Consider the following 18,356-nt stretch of genomic DNA (forward strand, 5'->3'; position numbering starts at 1 on the left):
AATGCAGAATAGAAATTTAGGATGGGAACGTTTCATCTCTTTGCGAGGTCTAAATTTCAAGGAATGCTCTCTGGAGACAACAAAGATTTTTTAAAATACTAATTGCTACTTAGAAAACAGTTCTCAGGATTGACTACTGATTGCTTGGATATATTCTATACACCTTACTGAGTATATGGGGGAGGAGCAGGATTTTTTCCTCTCTTTCTCCAAAGTATATAAATTTTGCAGAAAAATGACTCCTTTTCTTTATGTCTTAATTCTGTCTTCGCTCTTCTGCGCCTATTCCCAATTTCTTTTGCTAATGTGGAACCCAGCAGCTCTTTGTTCTCATTGTATCTGTTGTCTCCCTTTGTGTTGCAAGGATACTGCTCTCTGCATCTGCCACTGAGCATGCGGAAAATCCTTCCATAGATTCTTTACTTTAGGACTTTCAGTAGAATTACTCCACTTCTCCAGGTTTTAGTAATAACCAGAATATCTAGACGCTAGACGGAAACTTGGAAAGGTGATGGGTGATACAGGTGGTTCCGGTGGTCTAGCAAGCTGGGACGCTTGGTAGGAAGACTCAGGGAACCAATTACACATATTTATCTGATTTACGGAAGATCTCACCAAACAAGTGAAATGGAGATCACCCTCCCTACACACAGAAGTTGGAGATATAAATGGGCAACTGACAAGACACAAGTGTTTCTGAGCAGGAAGGCACAGAGCTGTATCTGTCATAAAACCAACAGATACAATATGGGAGCAGTTCCAGAGGGATGTGGTACATGGTCACGCAGACTGGTATGGAAAAGTCCCAGAGCTTCACTAGACAGTGTATCATCTGAGGATGAGAGCCAGTTGTGCTGAAGTGTCTTATAATAAAGCCCTCAGACTTTTCTCTGTGTTAAACACCCCCAATTGCTACGTCAATATTAATGGAATGAAACTTGACTCAATTCTTCTGCTTAAGAACCCTTCCCCAACCCCGTTTAAAAGCAGATCTATCAATAATTTCCGGAAGATGGAAGAAAAGGCAGTTCGCAGGAGAAACAGGGGTACCCGGGTCAGAGTTCCTAGGTTTTCTGCTTTTCTTCCCCACCCCCACCCCAGCAAGACCCAAGAGCTTGTAAATTATTTAACAGATGGAACATCATTCAATTTTACTAATGTTTCTCCCACAATGATTTTTTTGTCTGTTTTGTTCACTTGAATGCTTGGCCAACTCTTAGAACGGTATCTGGCGCAGGGTTAGGAGCTCAAAGATCTTTTGTTTAATCAATGTATGATTATATACATGGTATAAAAATACTCTTTTTCGTGTTAAACATTGGTGGTAGTAGAACAGTTCAAATCAGACGACTTTAGAATAAGCTGGACACTTGGCTCTTTACCAACTGGTCACTCTCCCCCTCTTAGTGAGAGGGCGATTTCCTTTCTCCTGGACTCTTCGCTCTCTCACCACTCTGTTTTTGCATTACCAATTAGGGGCTTAACAGCATCATCTCAAAGCCTTTCCGCTCCACGTTTTTACTTTTTGGTACACAACGTTCCCTGGCCTTTTGGATTTCGATTGGTTTAACCAGCTAGTGGCTAGTAGATGCTGTCGTTCAGCACAAGCGCTCTGGCAAAAGACCAAACCTGCGGGCATTCTCTGTACCCCGCCAAGGCAGGCACCTGCAGCGCCTGCTTTTTTGGAACACCGCCCCTGGTTCTCAAGTCTGCGCAGTTCCCTCGCCGGCCGCGGCTAGAGGAAGTGCCCGTGGCGGGAAAGTGCTGGCCGCGTCCAATCAGGCACCTGGGATTGGGTAGCGTGGGCGGGGGCGGTGGCCCAAGGACCCCGGCCCGCGCCCCGCCCCTCGCGAGCGCCTCGGGCCCCCACCTCAAAGTCCTGTCCTACACCTCGGCCCCGCCCACCAGGCGCCCGCGCCCCGCCCCGCCCGGGGGCCGCGGCTAAAACCCGGAGCCTTCACTGCGCCCAGGGGACTGGAGGGACGCTCTGAGCATGTGCAGAGCGGCTCGGCGGCGACTGCTTCGGCGGGAGGCTGGGCCCGGGTGCTGATGCGAATCGCCCGCTCGGCCTCCGCCTAGCGTGGTCGGCAGTCCGGGCCGGGGCGGTAGGGAAGGAGCCGTAGCTTCTCCCTGCGGCGCGAGGAGCCGGTGCTTCGGCACGCCCCCACCCCCTCCCCGGGTGTCCGAGGCGCTCTCTGGGCCCACGATGATGGCGGAGCAGGTGAAATGCGCTTCGGCGGGGGGCGGCTCCGGAGCGGGCTCCGGGCAGGTGGTGAACACCGAGCTGGAGGTGAAGAAGCTGAAGGAGCTGGTGCGCATGCTGGAGAAGCAAAACGAGCAGCTGCGTAGCCAGACGGCCACCGCGTCCGCCGCCCCGCACCTGCTGCTCCTGTCGCCGCCGCCGCCGCCCGCCGCGCCGCCGCCCGCCGGGGCCTGTAGCCCCTTGGCCCCGCGGAGCCCTCCGGCCGCCGCCGCCGCCTCGGGGGGCCTGGGGTTGGGGCTGGCCTTGGCTGCGGGGGGCGGCGGCGGCAGCGGCGGCTCTAGCCCCGCTTTCCCGGGGACCTACTGCCTGCCCAGCCCGGCGCCCTCCCTGCTCTGCAGCCTGGCGCAGCCCCCCGAGGCTCCCTTCGTCTACTTCAAGCCTGCGGCGGGCTTCTTCGGCGCGGGCGGCTGCGGCGGCGGCCCGGAGCCCGGGGGCGCGGGGACACCGCCGGGGGCCGCCGCCGCGCCCTCCTCGCCGCCCCCCACGCTGCTGGACGAGGTGGAGCCGCTGGACCTGGAGAGCTTGGCCGCCTGGCGGGACGAAGACGACTACACCTGGTATTGCCGAGCTCCGCTGCGACCCCCGGGGAGGGCGAGGGCTGGGCGGGAGAGTGGGGGGACCACAGCCATCGTCCGTAGACGGGGTGACCAGGCAGATGCTGAGCTGGGCGATAAGCAGAGGCTGTTGAACCAGGGTGGAAACCTATTTTCTCATAGTTCAGGCTGATCCATCAACAGGCTGACCCGTTGTCTGGGGATGAGCTAGCTGGTCCTTTTCATCTTCTTGTTTTGTCTTTGCTGATGATTGGGTACCAAAGCTCCTCGTTAGCGTTAACTGCAAAATCCACGCTGTCTTTTTGACACTCGGTCCTGCTTTTTTTTTTTCTTCAGTCTTTTGGGGGATGGGTAGGGGTTGGCCTCTATCTGCGCTGTTACTGTTCTGTCCTCCCAAACCAAGACTGGGGGCAGCATTGGCGTGCTGTCCCTACCTCCTTGGTACCCTGAGCCACCTAGTGATGGCTCTCTCTTGAAGAGGTTCGTTCTGTCTGTTGATTGTCTTCATTCGCTGCATCTTTGATAGCTTCTCACTTCAGAGACTGACTTGCTTTTTGCAGTGTGCTGAACTCACTGGCTTTCCTATCAGTAAGGGTGATAAGAAAAAAAAAGCTTTTCGGGGAATGGTGTGAGCAGCTTGAAGGCACTCTGTTACCTAGGACCCGAGGAACTTGCTTAAAAAAATAAATTCGTGATTGAAGAAAAGTGAGCTTAGAGAAGCTGCTTTTATTTATTTATTTTTTAGGAACTACAAGTTATCAGAAAACTTGAGGCTGGCAGCCCTTATTTGGTTGAAATCTGTTAGCTCTATTTTCACAGATCAGTGGGTGCCTGGGGGCGGTAGTGGTTGTAGTTCTGATTTTTTTATTTGTAATGGTGCTTGCTCATGGACTAGTCACTTCATGCCTTTAGGTTGGTTCACGTTGTCCTTGGTCACTAGAGGCAGTGTGATGTGGTCAGATGAGTAGATCCTTCAGATCAGGTGGGACTTAGGTTCAGGCCTGGTGAATGAACAGCATTCACGTCTACTTAGCAGTGGCCTGAAGAATAGTTGTAGTCCTTTTCTCTATAATCTCAGGTCCTCTTCCTGTCTTCAGGCTGGGTTTTCCTCACTTTCTTTGTGTTTCTGTTCCATGATTGCTCAGGAGGGAATGAGAGATGGTTGCTCAGGAGGGAATGAGAGATGGAGAACCTTTTTGGTTCCTTTTTTTCGCACTCTTACGGTGAGAACTGTGACTGTAAGGTTCACTAATTGACTTGATTCTGAGAGTCAAAATACTTGGAGCTCTTTCTATAAATAGGGGTAGTCATCCTCCTGATTACGTTCAGGCAGCTGGGCAGGAGGCACACAGGTTGTAAATATTGAAGCCACTCACTGCTTTCTGGAACTTTAACCATTTCATTTTTGTAAAGTCCAGGCTGTATTGTAACTTCAAATTCAGCCTGAATATGGCACCAGAAAATGCCCTCATGGTGATTCTTAAGGTAGTTCCTAGTAACTGTAAGCCCTTTCGCCACTTTCAAATTATTTTAGATTGATTTAGTCCCCACTTGGCCTTTTCTGGAGATGTGTGCTTAAATAGAAGGAAACTTACTGTATTTTGGGTGGGGATCGATCCTGTGCTTTAAAACTGTTAGCATTTTAAAACTTATTATGATATACTTACTATTTTACAAGTGTATTAGATTTACTAGCACATATGTTGTGAATATAATTGTAATATTTTCTTTTATTAAATGGATTTCAACTATATTTTGTTATCCTCCAACTGTTGCTAGTATTTTGATACCTAGGGTTTCCTTTTGTAGTTAAATTTTTGTCAAAACAGCATTAAAGTAACTTAAAAAATCACCTACGTAATGAGATTAGCCAATTAGCACTTGAGATGATTTGAAGCAAATCTAACCAGGTTTGAGTTGTAGCAGGATTTACTAATTTCACTCATCAAGTATATAGGTGAATGAATAAATCAATGTCTTGACACTTTACGGATGTTTCTACAGACCAATGGGACACTGTTTAGAGTATCTTCTTCAGAACAAACCAGCGTTAGAATCCCAAATGGAAAAACAGGGAGGGGTTGTTAATCTTAGTGGGATGGACTTAAATTTTTTTTAAAGTCTCCTGATTTATAGAAAATCATAGCATTTTTATACATTGAGATTTTTGTATTGCAGTACTTGGTTTATTGCTGAACAAGCAGTCAACGGGATTTACTTTTCAAAACTAAGCCCACTTGTTGATGCTTGAAGAGTTCTCTGATGTTCCTTCATCCCCATAAACCTCATCTCCCACCCTGGTGACGTCATTTGGCTTCCATGATGTGTTTGCAGGAGAGCAGCTTCACTTCCCACCCCTATTTATTAAGAAACAATTAAAGCTGACAAAATATGTACTTGATTATTTTTTTAAAAATTTTAAAATTTTACATATTCATGGTAAAAGACAAAACACAGAAGTGAATATAAAGTCACAAAGGTCTTCCCTTTTGTCCTTAATTTACTACTGTGACTGAGGTAACCTTGTTAACCTTCAAGATAATTATACAAATTAACATGCAAATGTACACATCAGTACTTTTACACTTAGCTTTCATTGTATGTATCTTGCCAGTCTGTCCCCCTGTGCCAACAGTTGGATCATTTTTTCCCTGCAAACTTTAAACTTTTTATTTTGTATTGGATTATAGCCGATTAACATTTTGTGGTAGTTTCAGGTATAGAGTGAAGGGGCTCTGCCATACATATACAGGGATCCTTTCTCCCCCAAACCCACTTCCTATCCAGGCTGACACACAACATTGAGTAGAGTTCTATGTCTTATACAACAGGCTCTTGTTGGTTATCCATTTTGAATGTAGCAGTGTGTACATGACCTTCCCAAACTCCCTAACTATCCCTTTGTCCCCGCAATCATAAGTTGGTTTTCTAAGTCTATAAGTCTCTTCCTGTTTTGTAAGTTCATTTGTATCTTTTCTTTTTAGATTCGTTATTAAAGTAACACTGTTAAGGAATAAGTTACTGTTAACTTTTATTACCTACAATTTTTCATGCATTTTTATCATGACTTTATCCTAATGGGTTAAACAAATTGATTATTTAGAATAGTACTTCCTGCTTAAATGTCATAGAGAAAGTTCAGGAAAGAAAGTTCGCAAATGTAGGTTAATCATTGAACATTTTAGAAGTTCTTTTATGCAAGGCTACTTCAAATAAAATCTTAGAATATAACTGTTCATCTTCTGTTACAACCTAGGCAAAATTTGGCTCAAGAGAAAACAGTGAATTACAGAATAACATTTGCTTGGTGATAGTTGATTAATCAGTCAGATCTCATAGGCCTTTTTCCCAAACAAGTTATTTAACCTAAAAGCATCTTCTGATTAAAAAAAAATTGGATGTAAGAACGATGTGTTCTGCTTTTTGTTTTGAAGAAAAGCTTTGAAACAAAACAATTGTCTCATTTCTTCAAATTCTTATCTTAGTTGAATTTTAAAGTGTTTAACTTTGCCTCAATATAGTCTGGTTATTTTAGCACAGTTCTGCTAGAATTAAATGTGTGAAAATTGAGTTGGTGGTTTCAGAATCTTAAGTCCAGTTATTACAATCCTATAGTAAACTTTACATCCTGCTCTGCTGTTGATGCCATCATATTACGAACTTGACAGCCTCAGCTCTCCAGGAGACCACAGACTAGAAAGTATAGCAGAGAAACTGATCATCAGCAGCAAATTAAAAGCTCAAAAGGACTAAAGTCCCAGTTCACGCATGAATGATTTGCTGGTCTGTACAGAAGAATGTTTTAAAGGGCTCTGTCCCAGTGTCACCAGGCTAAAAAGGACCAGGGTCCTTCTTAGGACCAGGAGAGGGAATCAGACTGGTATGAAGTGCCCATGGGAACAGTAAGTCATTAAGTGCATACTGGACCTTTCTCTGACCTATTTCAGTGTTAAGGGACTGAAGCTCCAAGGAGAAATAACTTATGTGAACCTCTTCAGTTATTTACTGAAAGAATTGACTAAAAATCAGGTTATGTGGATTCAAAAGCATTTATACCATTGATTATTTTTTTTTCCTCCAGGCATGGTTGTGACCCATTAGTAGGCTCCAAAGTCCATTTCATGGACTGACCTGTATTATTTTTTAATGAAGTGCAATAGACTATAAAATTAGGATCAGAGTGCCTGTATCTTATAATGCAAACATGGGTTGATTAAACTTATTTCAGTTTTATGTGTATATGTCCTGCGTTGAAATAGTAAGTGCACTTGTGCATTATGGCTAAAGTTAGAATTTTCTAACTCCAAGTTTTTCTGTTTTAAAGCAAAATGGATTTGGAAAAACAAGTAGAAGAGCACAGTTCCGTGAGGATAGTGTAGCGCTGGGGCATCTCAGGGCCTGCACAGCTCAACCAGAAGACGAGCGTATTCAGACAATGCCAAGATTAAAACATGCCAGCTGATATAAAATATAACCATATAAGGAAGCATTTATTTTAGTGGAGTAGCAATTAGCAGAGTATTGGGGTTTATGTAAAAGGGATGTGGCAGGGATTTTAACTTGCTCAGTTGGGAAGGACAGGGGAAAAGTTCTTAAAGATACAAGGATAAAATGGTGGAAAATACAAATTACGGAAAGCTTAGTGAATGAGATATTCATCCTCCTTGTATACCACCAGGGCCCTGGACAGCTGGCTAAAATCATTGCCAGTTTTGCATCAAAGCTGTTGAACACCTTGTGCTATACATATGGCACAGCTAAATTAGACCACCTAAACTGTTTTGGTTTTTTTTTTTTATAATTGATTTTCAGTGAAAAGACCAGAGGGTACTTCACTTTCTGACAATGCTAATTGAAAATACGCAGTGTTTTCTCAGAGCAAGGGGAGTTGACTGAAGTCTCTGCTGATGTGCCTTCTTAAATGAATAACTTTGAAAACCCTGCAGGGAGAGGTTGAAATAGAGTTTAGATCTAAATGTGGAGGGAGAGGGAGTGTCTGCTTTAGGACCCTTCAATAACTAAAATTTAGACTTGATGTATCCTTTTAAATAGTTCAGTGGGGGTAGATTTCTGACCGGCTTAACCCTAGCAGGTGCTACTGAATCTAAGCTGACTAAAGATTGATTGATTGTGCTAATCAGCTACCGTGTTTTACCTTTGCTTAATATAAAACTTCTAGTGATTGAAGCCTCTTAAAATGGCTTATCTGAAAATTGACACATTTTCCTTTTTCGTGACAGGTCTGTGATATGCATGTAATTGTTTTGCAGTAACATTTATTTTTGATTATCTGCAAAAAGGTTGTTTTTAGAACCAAACGTTGAGATTAGCCAAGACAATTTTTCTAGACATTCTGAAATACATTTGAAGCATTAAGGGTTATTATGGTAGACTTTGAATATTCCTTTTGGAAGATTTGAAGAGAGGGGAAGGAAAATTAGAGTGTGACGTTTTAAATGATAGCTTTTCTAATATTTGTAGGATCCTCAAGTGTTAGACTAAGGCTTTTTAGATATTCTTGCCAGATTCTAACATACCATCAATGAAACAGTACAAGGTGAAAGAGCAATTGGTAGGAGGTATGTTGTATTAACAGTGGCAAATTAGGATATTGTAAATATTACTGGCATTGTAATGATGAGGTGAACTTTATGACTTCTCAGAAGATAAGAGCCATTTACGAGAAACACAGGTTTTACCTTGCTTATGTAATTTTGGAGACATACTCAGGGAGTTTGTAACCACATGGTCTTCATAACTAATTGCCCTTTACTTCCTTTTAAATCCAGTTCTAGGCCTAGCCAGAGACGTAGTAGGGCTCAAAACTATCCTGGAAACTTTGTTTTAGAGGCTGACTTAAAAATGATCCTTTGTCTTCATTCCATATATTTTCATAGTGCTTCTAAAGTTCTGTCAAAGTAATACAATAAATAGGATGTAAATAATACAAAAAAACTCATCTATACAGAGACCTATTACAGAAAGCAACTGTCTGCTACCCCTGAGTCTTCCATATAGATACTGCTGTGTACTCCCTTAGCAGTTTCTTCATTCTTTATTTCTAAGGTCTTTATACCACATGATCTTAAAAATCTATAGACTTGTTTTAGAAAATAAAGACTAAGCACTCTTCCCTTCATCCGCCATATGTTCTTCCCTTTCTCATAAGAGTTTTCATAGTTTCTTCCCTTAAATTGTTAGTTATTACTGTTACTAGCTGAGCCCTGTTAATTGTATGTTACATTCATTTTCTCCAATCTCTTTGTTCTTCCCAAGAGTTAGTAACAGCCTCTGTTTTCTTTTCACTTTCTTTAATCCCTTGTTACTAATTGTCTAAACGTGCTCCTGGAGTCATAAAGTTTCTCAAGAAGGTCAAAAATATTTGGTGATACCTTAAATCTGTTTTTAAAAATTTACTTTGTGGTGGCATCCCTTCTGGAACCCTTAATTCCATCGCTCCATCCTTTACTGCCGGCTCCTTAGACTAGATGCACAGTGCTCTTGTCATTGGTAACTCCTTTGGTTTCTTGGTAGTATTGATCTCCTGTTTCATAAACCTTTGTCTCAGAATTTCATTTATTCTTGTGGGTGGGGTGCAGTCTCAGTAGCTTTCTGAGGACATGCACGAGAAGGACTTTGAAATCTTGTGTATTTGACAATGTCCGTATTCTGTTCTCATGCAAGATTCATAGTTGGGCTGGCTATAAAAGTCTAAGTCAGTTATTTTTCCTCATGTGTAAGGGCCCTGTTCCATGGTTTCAGTTTTTATTGTTTTACAGCTGTTGAAGCGCACTGTGATTTGGACGGTGAATTCTTTGTGACTTTTTCTTTGGTTTTCTTTCTTTACTCCTAAGGCTCTTAAGTGTCATTGTGTACCTTGTATGGGTCTGTCTCCTCACTGGTCGCACTGGGCATTTGTGGGCACCTTCAGTCTAGAACTTGATGGCCTGCCTTCAACTTTGGAAAATTTTTGGCCTTTACAAAACCTTTCTTCACTTTCATGTTGTTTAGAACTTAAAACAGTCAGATGGGCCCTGCCTGGTACAATTTTAATTTTCTTATCCCTCTCCTCCTGTTGTTAATCTTTGTGTTTTGCTCCTGGAAGACTTCCTCAACTTGATCTTTCAAGCTCACTTATTGAATGTTTTGTTTCTTCTATTAACAGTTTAAAAGTTTCATTTGCCAAGAAAGAAGGAACTGCTTCTTTGTAAATATCCTAGTTTTGTCTTGTGAATACAACATTTTTTTCTCAGTTGATGTCAGTTATAATCATCTTGGACTTTTCATCTGTTACCTGCATTGTTTTTCTCTTTAGTTCTTTTTTCCCCTTCTACTTCTAGTCTCATGATTTTACTTAAAAGGAATATTCCATGTATCTGATGTCTTTTGTTGTCTCTTCATACCCAAAGGTGGTATTGAAATTGATCTGTCAAGGCTCTGTGTGGATGGAGCTCTTTGGCTGACTTTACTAGACATGGGGTAGGTGGTCAGTTGAGGTTTCATTACCACTAGGTCTTCTCTCGGGTTCATCTGGGTCTCCAAACATAAACTTTCTGTACTCCTGGGAGATAGAAGGCAGTCAGCTTTAGGAATGTAAAGGGGAAAACAGGGCAAGTTAGCAAGAAGATTCAGAGAAGGCAATGGCACCCCACTCCAGCACTCTTGCCTGGAAAATCCCATGGATGGAGGAGCCTGGTAGGCTGCAGTCCACGGGGTCGCTAAGAGTCAGACACGACTGAGCGACTTCACTTTCACTTTTCACTTTCCTGCATTGGAGAAGGAAATGGCAACCCACTCCAGTGTTCTTGCCTGGAGAATCCCATGGATGGGGGAGCCTGGTGGGCTGCCGTCTATGGGGTCGCACAGAGTTGGATACGACTGAAGTGACTTAGCAGTAGCAGCAGCAGCAAGAAGATTTTCAGTTAGTCCCTCTGGTTCAGTGAGGTGCTTCCTCTCTCTTTCAGCTAGGTTTGGTGTGCCTGAAGTCAGTTTCTCTGGGTCACCCTTAGCCACATAGTAAGCCTCTGGTCTTAGGCGGTGGTGGAGGAGTGGTGCGACTTGCGTATGCAGTAGAGAAGGTGATCTGAGGTCCCAGTTATTCCTTATGCAGACTTTCAAGTGAATTCTTTGCTTTCAGTCACAGGCTCACCTCCATAGTCTATGAACTGCAGGATAGGGGTGAGACGTAGTAGCAGAAAGCATGAATGGACAACAGAAGATGAAAGAGATAACTCCCTGTACGTGACCATGGCGGAGCGGGTCCCAGAGCAGTCGCAAATGCCTCTGGGACGTGAGTGCTGCTTTTCAATGTGCTGTAAGGCCATGTGGTCAAATGAGAGAACCAGATTACGTGGGCATGGAGAGATTAAGGACGTCTTTCTAAGGGGATCCCCTGCAAGTGAAAAGCAAAACACGCTACCAAAAAAACCCCCAGAATGGTGGGAGTGTGTGAAATCCCTAGGCAGGCTGGTTGGTGGAGGTTTCTAGCGGCAGGAGGAAGGAACAGTTGTCCCGGGAGATGCTGGAGGTGATTTGCAGAGACGCACTTCACATGGGCGCTGAGATAGGTTCGTAAACAAGCCAAGGCTCAGACAGTGCATGAACTTGTGTGTGTATTAAGCAGTGAGGAAATTTTATTAAAAGAAACTGAAATATAAAGAAGTTGCATGGTGACTAGTGTTGTGGCTCATGTCTGTGGGGGCTGTGGCACCTGCCTGATAGATGGCAGCTCCGGGCTCACTGAAGGACAGGATGCAGTCAGCTGCTTATTGTCTTGTGACATTTTTAATAAAGATTCATTACTGTGTAAGTGAACTGTGAAGTGCATATATTTAAAATGTACTATTTTGTATATATTGACGTATGTATAATCCATAAAGCTATCACCACAGTCAAGATACTGAATATATTCCAGCACTCCAAACTTCCTTGTGGCCCCTTGTATTACATTCTCTCCTGATCCTGACCACCTCCAACTCAGCCACTGGTCTGTTTTCTGTCAGTCGAGGTTAGTTTGCATTTTCTGCACTTCTTTATCAGTGAAATCACAGAGCATGTCCTTTTTTTGTTTGGTCTGGCTTCTTTAAATCAAGGTATGACAAGTCCCCTCTTTCTGAGAGTGCATTTGTAAGTCTAGCAGTTAGCCTGGGTGCTCAGCTAACACAATTGGCTATATAGTACTGTGCTGTAATAGGTTTATAATACTTTTAACACAAACACAAATAATGTTAATACATAAAAAACAAAAGACACTTTTAAACTTTCAGTAGAGTACCTTAAAGTACAGTAGTACAGTACAGCAGCTCTACCGTTTTGCCTTGCTTCACTCTGTTATTTTCACTTTTGTTTCCATTGTTATTGCTTGTCACTTCTTAGTGGTACCCACTACATCACTGCTGCTTTTCCACTTGCTTACATACATCATGGGTTTAAAGATAATGTCCTCTATACAGTCCTACGCAGTAAAGTACACAAAAGACCAACTGATTATAGAGGATGCACGCACGTTCACGGACAGCATATGCCAGTCACGTGAACCATTACAACTTAACGTGATTAGTTGGATACGAATGCATGTTTACAGCTTTGAAAGTTTGTGATTTGAAGGTTCTGATGTAGGGGACTTTATTTAATTATTTTGAAATTCATGTGTTGTTATATGAATCACTGGTTCATTTCTTTTTATTGTGAGGGTTTTAGATGATAGGGACACAATAATGGTTTGTCTTATCTGTTTATCTTTTTATGAACATTGAGGTTTTCAGTTTGGGGCTATTAAGTCTTTGTGTGGACACACAGCATTTGTGTCTTTCTGGTAAATACTTTATGACTTTTGAGTGGCTGGATCAGAGAGTAGGTGTATGTTAATTTTTAAAAGAAGCTGGCAGAATCTTTTCCAAAGTGGTTGTGCCATTTTATATTTCCACTGGCAGTGTAGCAGAGTTTCGTTTGCACCAGATTGTCACCAAGGCTTGCTATGGCTAGTCTTCTCCTTAGGCATTCTAATAGCTGTGTAGCAGTGTCTCACTGGGGCTCTCATTTTTCCCTAATGAGTAATGGTGAGCATCTTTTCAACATCTGTTGGCCATCCATTGATCTTTGATGAAATGTCTGTTTAAATCTTTTGTTAATTTTTTAAAAACTGGGTTGCTTATTGAGTTTGTAGAATTTCATATGTATTCCCCTTATAAGTTCTTTTATCTGATAAATGATTTGTAAGTGTTTTCTCCCAATCCACGGTTAGTGATTCATTCTCTTAATAGTCTGTTTCAAAGAGCAGAGAGACTTGTTAGTTTTGGTGAAGTCCAGTTTTTTTATTTTTTTTTTTTCTTTTCTAGATCATGCTTTCAGTCTAAAAAATGTATCTAAGTAATACTTGCCAACCCAAAGACAGCAGGACTTTCATCTATGGTTTCTTCTAAAAGTTTTACAGTTTAGGTTTCACATTTTTGTGATCTGTTTTGAGTTAACTTTGGATATTGTGTCAAGTATGGATCAAGGCTCACTTTTTGCATGTATTTGTTCCAGCACCGTTCGTTCAAAACACTGCCTCTTGTTCGTTGAATTGTCTTTGTAGTTTGTCAAAAATCAGTTTTCCATGTATCTGTATTTCTATTTATGGACCATCTGTTTTTTCATTGATCTATTTATCCTCGTGCAGTCCTATTGATAAATTGTCTTCATTACTGTAGTCTCATGATAAGTCTTAATTAGTTAGCAGTAGCTCTCCGCATTCATTGTCTTGGCTATTCTAGGATCTTTGCACTTACATATGAATTTTAGAATCAGCTTTTACAAAAAGCCTGCTGAGATTTTGATTGGAATTTTGTTAAATGGATCAATTTAGGGCTAAGTGACATCTTCACAATATTTAGTTCTCTGACCCATGGACATGGCCTGTCTATATATATATCTTTTAAAATTTCTCTCAGGACGATTATTATAGTTTTCAAGGAAAAGGTCTTGGCATCTTTCATCAGATTTATCCTTAGGCATCTTGTGGGGGTTTTTTATGCTATTGTAAATGGAAGTGAAATCTCAAAAATACTGATTGTTAGTAATTCTCTTTTTTTTTAGTTGCTCTTTTCTTTTGTACTTTGATCTGGTGTTCTATACTTCTGCTGCTAAGCTCACTTATTCTAGTATTTTTTTTGTATATTCTGGGCTTCACTGATAGCTCAGTTGGTAAAGAATCCACCTGCAATGCAGGAGACCCTGGTTCAACTCCTGGGTCAGGAGGATCCCGTGGAGAAGGGATAGGCTACCCACTCCAGTATTCTTGGGCTTTCCTGGTGGTTCAGCTGGTAAAGAATCCACCTGCAATGCAGGATACCTGGGTTCAATCCCTGGGTTGGTAAGATCCCCTGGAGAAGGGAAAGGCTACCCACTTTAGTATTCTGGCCTGGAGAATTCCGTGGACTGTACGGTCCATGGAGTTGCAAAGAGTTGGACTTGACTAAGCAACTTTCACTTCACTTTATTTATTCCTCAGTGTTTTACATAGATGACCATGTCATAAAACAGATAAATTTGTTTCTATCCAAGCCAAATTGTTGCCTGATTGCAGTGGCCAGAACCTGCAGACCTCGTATTGTTCTTGATATTAAGGGGGAAGTGTTCAGCCTTTCACCGTTCAGTTCAGTCCAGTCGCTCAGTCGTGTCCGACTCTGTGCGACCCCATGAATTGCAGCACACCAGGCCTCCCTGTCAATCACCATCTCCCGGAGTTCACTCAGACTCACGTCCATCGAGTCGGTGATGCCATCCAGCCATCTCATCCTCTGTCGTTCCCTTTTCCTCCTGCCCCCAATCCCTCCCAGCATCAGAGTCTTTTCCAATGAGTCAACTCTTTGCATGAGGTGGCCAAAGTACTGGAGTTTCAGCTTTCACCGTTAAGGAGCCTTTTTTGGTGGTCGTTTAGTTTCGAAATTGTGTCTACTCTTGCAACCCCATGGACTTGTAGCCTGCCAGGCTCCTTTGTCCATGGGATTCTCCAGGCAAGAATACTGGAGTGGGTTGCCATTTCCTTCTCCAAGCTTTTTTTGTAGATGTCTTTAATAAGACTGATGATGTTTCCTCCTGTTTCCAATTTACTGAGTTTTTATCAGGAATGGATGTCATATGTTTTTCTTTGTATTTTGAGATTATCATATGGTTTTTCTATTTTAGTATATGTGGTAAGTTACACTGATATTTGAATGTTAAGCCAACCTTTCATTCATGGGATAAATCTCACTTGGTAATGATGTATTCCTTTTACATATGGTTGTACTGAATTCACTAAAACATTTAGACCTGTTGGTTCTGTGTTCATAAGGGTCTTCAGTTTCCTACCTTGTGATGTCTGTATCTGGTTTGGGTATCGGGTTTCATGGCTGTGCTGGTCTCAGACTGTTAGCATGTGGGGCTCTCTTCTATTATTTTGAAAGAATTTGTGAAGAATTGTTGTTCCTCAAATACTTGGTAGAATTAGATAATGAAATGTTCTGGGCCTTGGCTTTTCTTTGTGGGTAGGTTTTGTTTGTCTTTGTATTATTCTTCTAACATGTGTATTTATTTTTAAAGTGCACATGTTGTAGGAAACATAATTGCGTCTCTGTCTCTTGTGACCCCTTTAAACATGAGGAGAAACTTGCTCGCATGCCCATCAAAGTATTTCCCCTTAGTTTTTATTGCTCAGTGTGTCTAGGGCGTGTGCTTAAACTGATCATTGGGCAAATGGGATTAATGGAATTGGCACAGTTGGCTCAGCTCAGCACATCCCTCTCAAGGTAGAGTCTCCAGATGGCAGTATCAGTATTACTTGGGAACTTGTTAGATGTTGAGTTCTTTGATCTCACTCCAGACCTACTGAATCGGGTTGGAGCTGCCTGCAATGATCAGGTGTTAGCAATTTGTGTTTTAACAAATCTTCAGATTTTGATACGTCAAAGATTGAAAACAACTGGCCTAGACTAATGTTTACCTAGGGGTATAGAGAGCTTTGTGGTAATAGTTTAGGGGTCTGACAGCAAGGAAGGGTGAAAGGCGAGGATCCACATAGCTTGGTAATCATCTTGCCACAGCAGGCCAAGGTGGGACTCAGGAATAAGAATTTTGAACTAACCAATATACTGTCAATGAAGCCAGGACTGTGGGCCACATTCTAAGGGAAGAATGATATATTAGGAGTACTATTAAATTGATTAAAAGAGGTATTTTGGAACCTTCCTCTCTAACAGGACTCAGCAAACTGTCCCATGGGCATATTGGACCTACTGCCTGGTTTAAAATCTAGCTAATCAGCTTAGATTTTTACATTTTTAAATGATTGGGAAAAATCAAAAGAATACTGTTTTGTGACATGTGAAAATTATGGGGAATTCAGCATTCCGTATCTATAAATAAAGTTTATAGGAACAACAGCCATACTTGTTATTTATCATCTGTGATATTTTGGGGTTGCAGAGGCAGAATTAAGTGGTTACGACAGAGACTGTGGCCCCAAAGCCTATATATTTACTAGCTGGTCCTTTATAGAAAAAAGCTTGCCAACCGTGAACTATAAGGGTAATTTGCTAAATAGTACATTCCGCAACCATCTGGGATAAATTACTCTAATAGGTGGTGGACCAGACTGTAACATAAAAGAGTGAATAACAAAGTATGTTATTTCAGGAATACCACCGCATTGGAATCATGGTAACTTTGCTTGAAAGAGTTTTACTTTAATGAGATTTGTAATTAGAATGCAGCTTTATATAGCAAGGTCAATTACTGGAGCCTGTGATTGTAATTTTCTTTCTTCCTTTTTTTAGTCAACTGCTGATTAAGCCTGAAGATAAAGCTTTTTGTATTGCCCTATCACTAGAAAATATTCTAAAATGTACCAGGAGAGAAAAATCCATGTTATGACTTGAGTGGCTCTGGGGTGGTTATCCTGCCCACTTCTGTGTAATAGTGTGGGTGCTGGAGTGAGCTCTTCCCAAAACAGATTTTTGAAAGCAGTCAGGTTTTAATTGAGATATAAGGACCTACCAAATTTAGTATAGATCTGAGACAGGGGACATACCTGATATATTTAAGGGTTGAGAGAATCAACACATAGCTGACTTTGATTTGTTTTTAGACTTATTTTTTAAAATGCAAGTCAAATTTGCCTTGTTTGCCACATCATGTTTATATGCGTGACCCCAAGGTCACAGAAAAGGCTGTCATCAAAGAGATGAGATGAAAATGTTCATTTCCAGAAATACAAGTGAGCTGGTCAAATCATCATGGTGGCCCCTTTGAGGTCAGTTCAGTAACAAAAGCCCCAGATCTCTGACCCGCTGAGACAATGTTCCGTAGTTTTTTGAAGTCCTCCTTGCCACCAAGCTACAGAAGGTGTCATCTTCTACTCGGGGATGTTTGTCTATTAAAAATAACTTTGGTATTTTGAAGTAATTAAATGTTAAGTTATAGAAACTGTTAAATACATGTTGTTTTCTCAAGTAGAAGAGAGGTAATCTCTATATAGCTATATAATCCCTATAATGCAGATTTCTTTTTTTAAGGTTGTACGTTGGCTCTTCAAAGACATTCCCGTCATCAGAGAAATCCCTGAGTCCTTTGCAGTGGTGTAGACATGTCCTAGATAACCCGACTCCGGAGATGGAAGCAGCAAGGCGTTCCCTGTGCTTTAGACTGGAGCAAGGTAACCGCGACCCGTCTACCCACCTCCTCAAACTCCCGCCACTGTCCACTGGGTCTTGTTGCTGGTTTTGGAGTAGACACTGAAGCACCTTACCCTGAGGGGCGGGTGTTGCATGCATTTCACTTCACATGTTTACACAAGAGGGTTTCTCAGTGTAGAATATATTTAGTTCTGTGCTTGTTTTCAGTCATGTTTTCAGCTCCTTTTAGTGTTGTAGGAATACATATTTTTCTATTTTTTTTTCTGTGTTTACAAACATACCACTAAATAAAATGGGTCAGTCTTACATTCTCTTCGGATGGTTATAAGATTGTGTGGTTGAATTCCAAGATAGCAAACTGGGGTTCCACTGGGATCTGGGTACAGACCTTTTGAGTTCCCTAAATGTTTACTTGGATGTGTTAACTGGAAGTCTTAACTTTTATAAACTACGAGATAGTCTTCATATTCTATGTAACATTAATTACGGAGCCCAGCATACGTTAAAAAAAAAAATCAGGATAGTTGTAGCAGGGAAAGAAAAAGCAAAAGGACTGAGCAGTACTCAGCTCTTGGCTATTTTGATAAAGCAGGCTAGTACTTAAGGCTGTGATTGCTGAGACTTTTGCTTGTTTCCTATGCTCTTGGTATCTGTTTCATTATTGAGGAACACTTTATTCCATGGATCACTCATGTCCAGATCACACTGGAGCTTGAAAACGGGGTTAAGCGTTAATCTTAACCCTCCAGATGAAAGAATCAGAGTAGTTGGGAGTAGGGCCAAGAGAATCTACATTGACAAGGTCACCAGTTCAATTCCTAAGCACGTTGAGGTTTGAGAACATGGCCTATCAAACTCTTGAAGGGTAACAAATGCTTATAAAAT

General features: G+C 41.8%; 1 protein-coding gene across 2 annotated transcripts in view; it reads left to right on the forward strand.

The window, feature by feature from the left end:
- Positions 1-1,965: 1,965 nt before the first annotated feature.
- SLAIN1 (SLAIN motif family member 1) overlaps positions 1,966-18,356 on the forward strand; it is a 52,613-nt gene continuing 36,222 nt past the window's right edge. The window contains exons 1-2 of one of the 2 annotated variants that reach the window (XM_061435166.1): positions 1,966-2,820; positions 17,352-17,491. In XM_061435166.1, coding sequence (XP_061291150.1) covers positions 2,207-2,820; positions 17,352-17,491 — 754 coding nt within the window. In that variant the 5' untranslated portion in view covers positions 1,966-2,206. The remainder of the gene's footprint in view (positions 2,821-17,351; positions 17,492-18,356) is intronic. The other variant, XM_061435167.1, reaches the window with a different exon arrangement.

This window comes from Bos javanicus, chromosome 12, assembly GCF_032452875.1.
Source record: "Bos javanicus breed banteng chromosome 12, ARS-OSU_banteng_1.0, whole genome shotgun sequence".
NCBI classification, from domain to species: domain Eukaryota; kingdom Metazoa; phylum Chordata; class Mammalia; order Artiodactyla; family Bovidae; genus Bos; species Bos javanicus.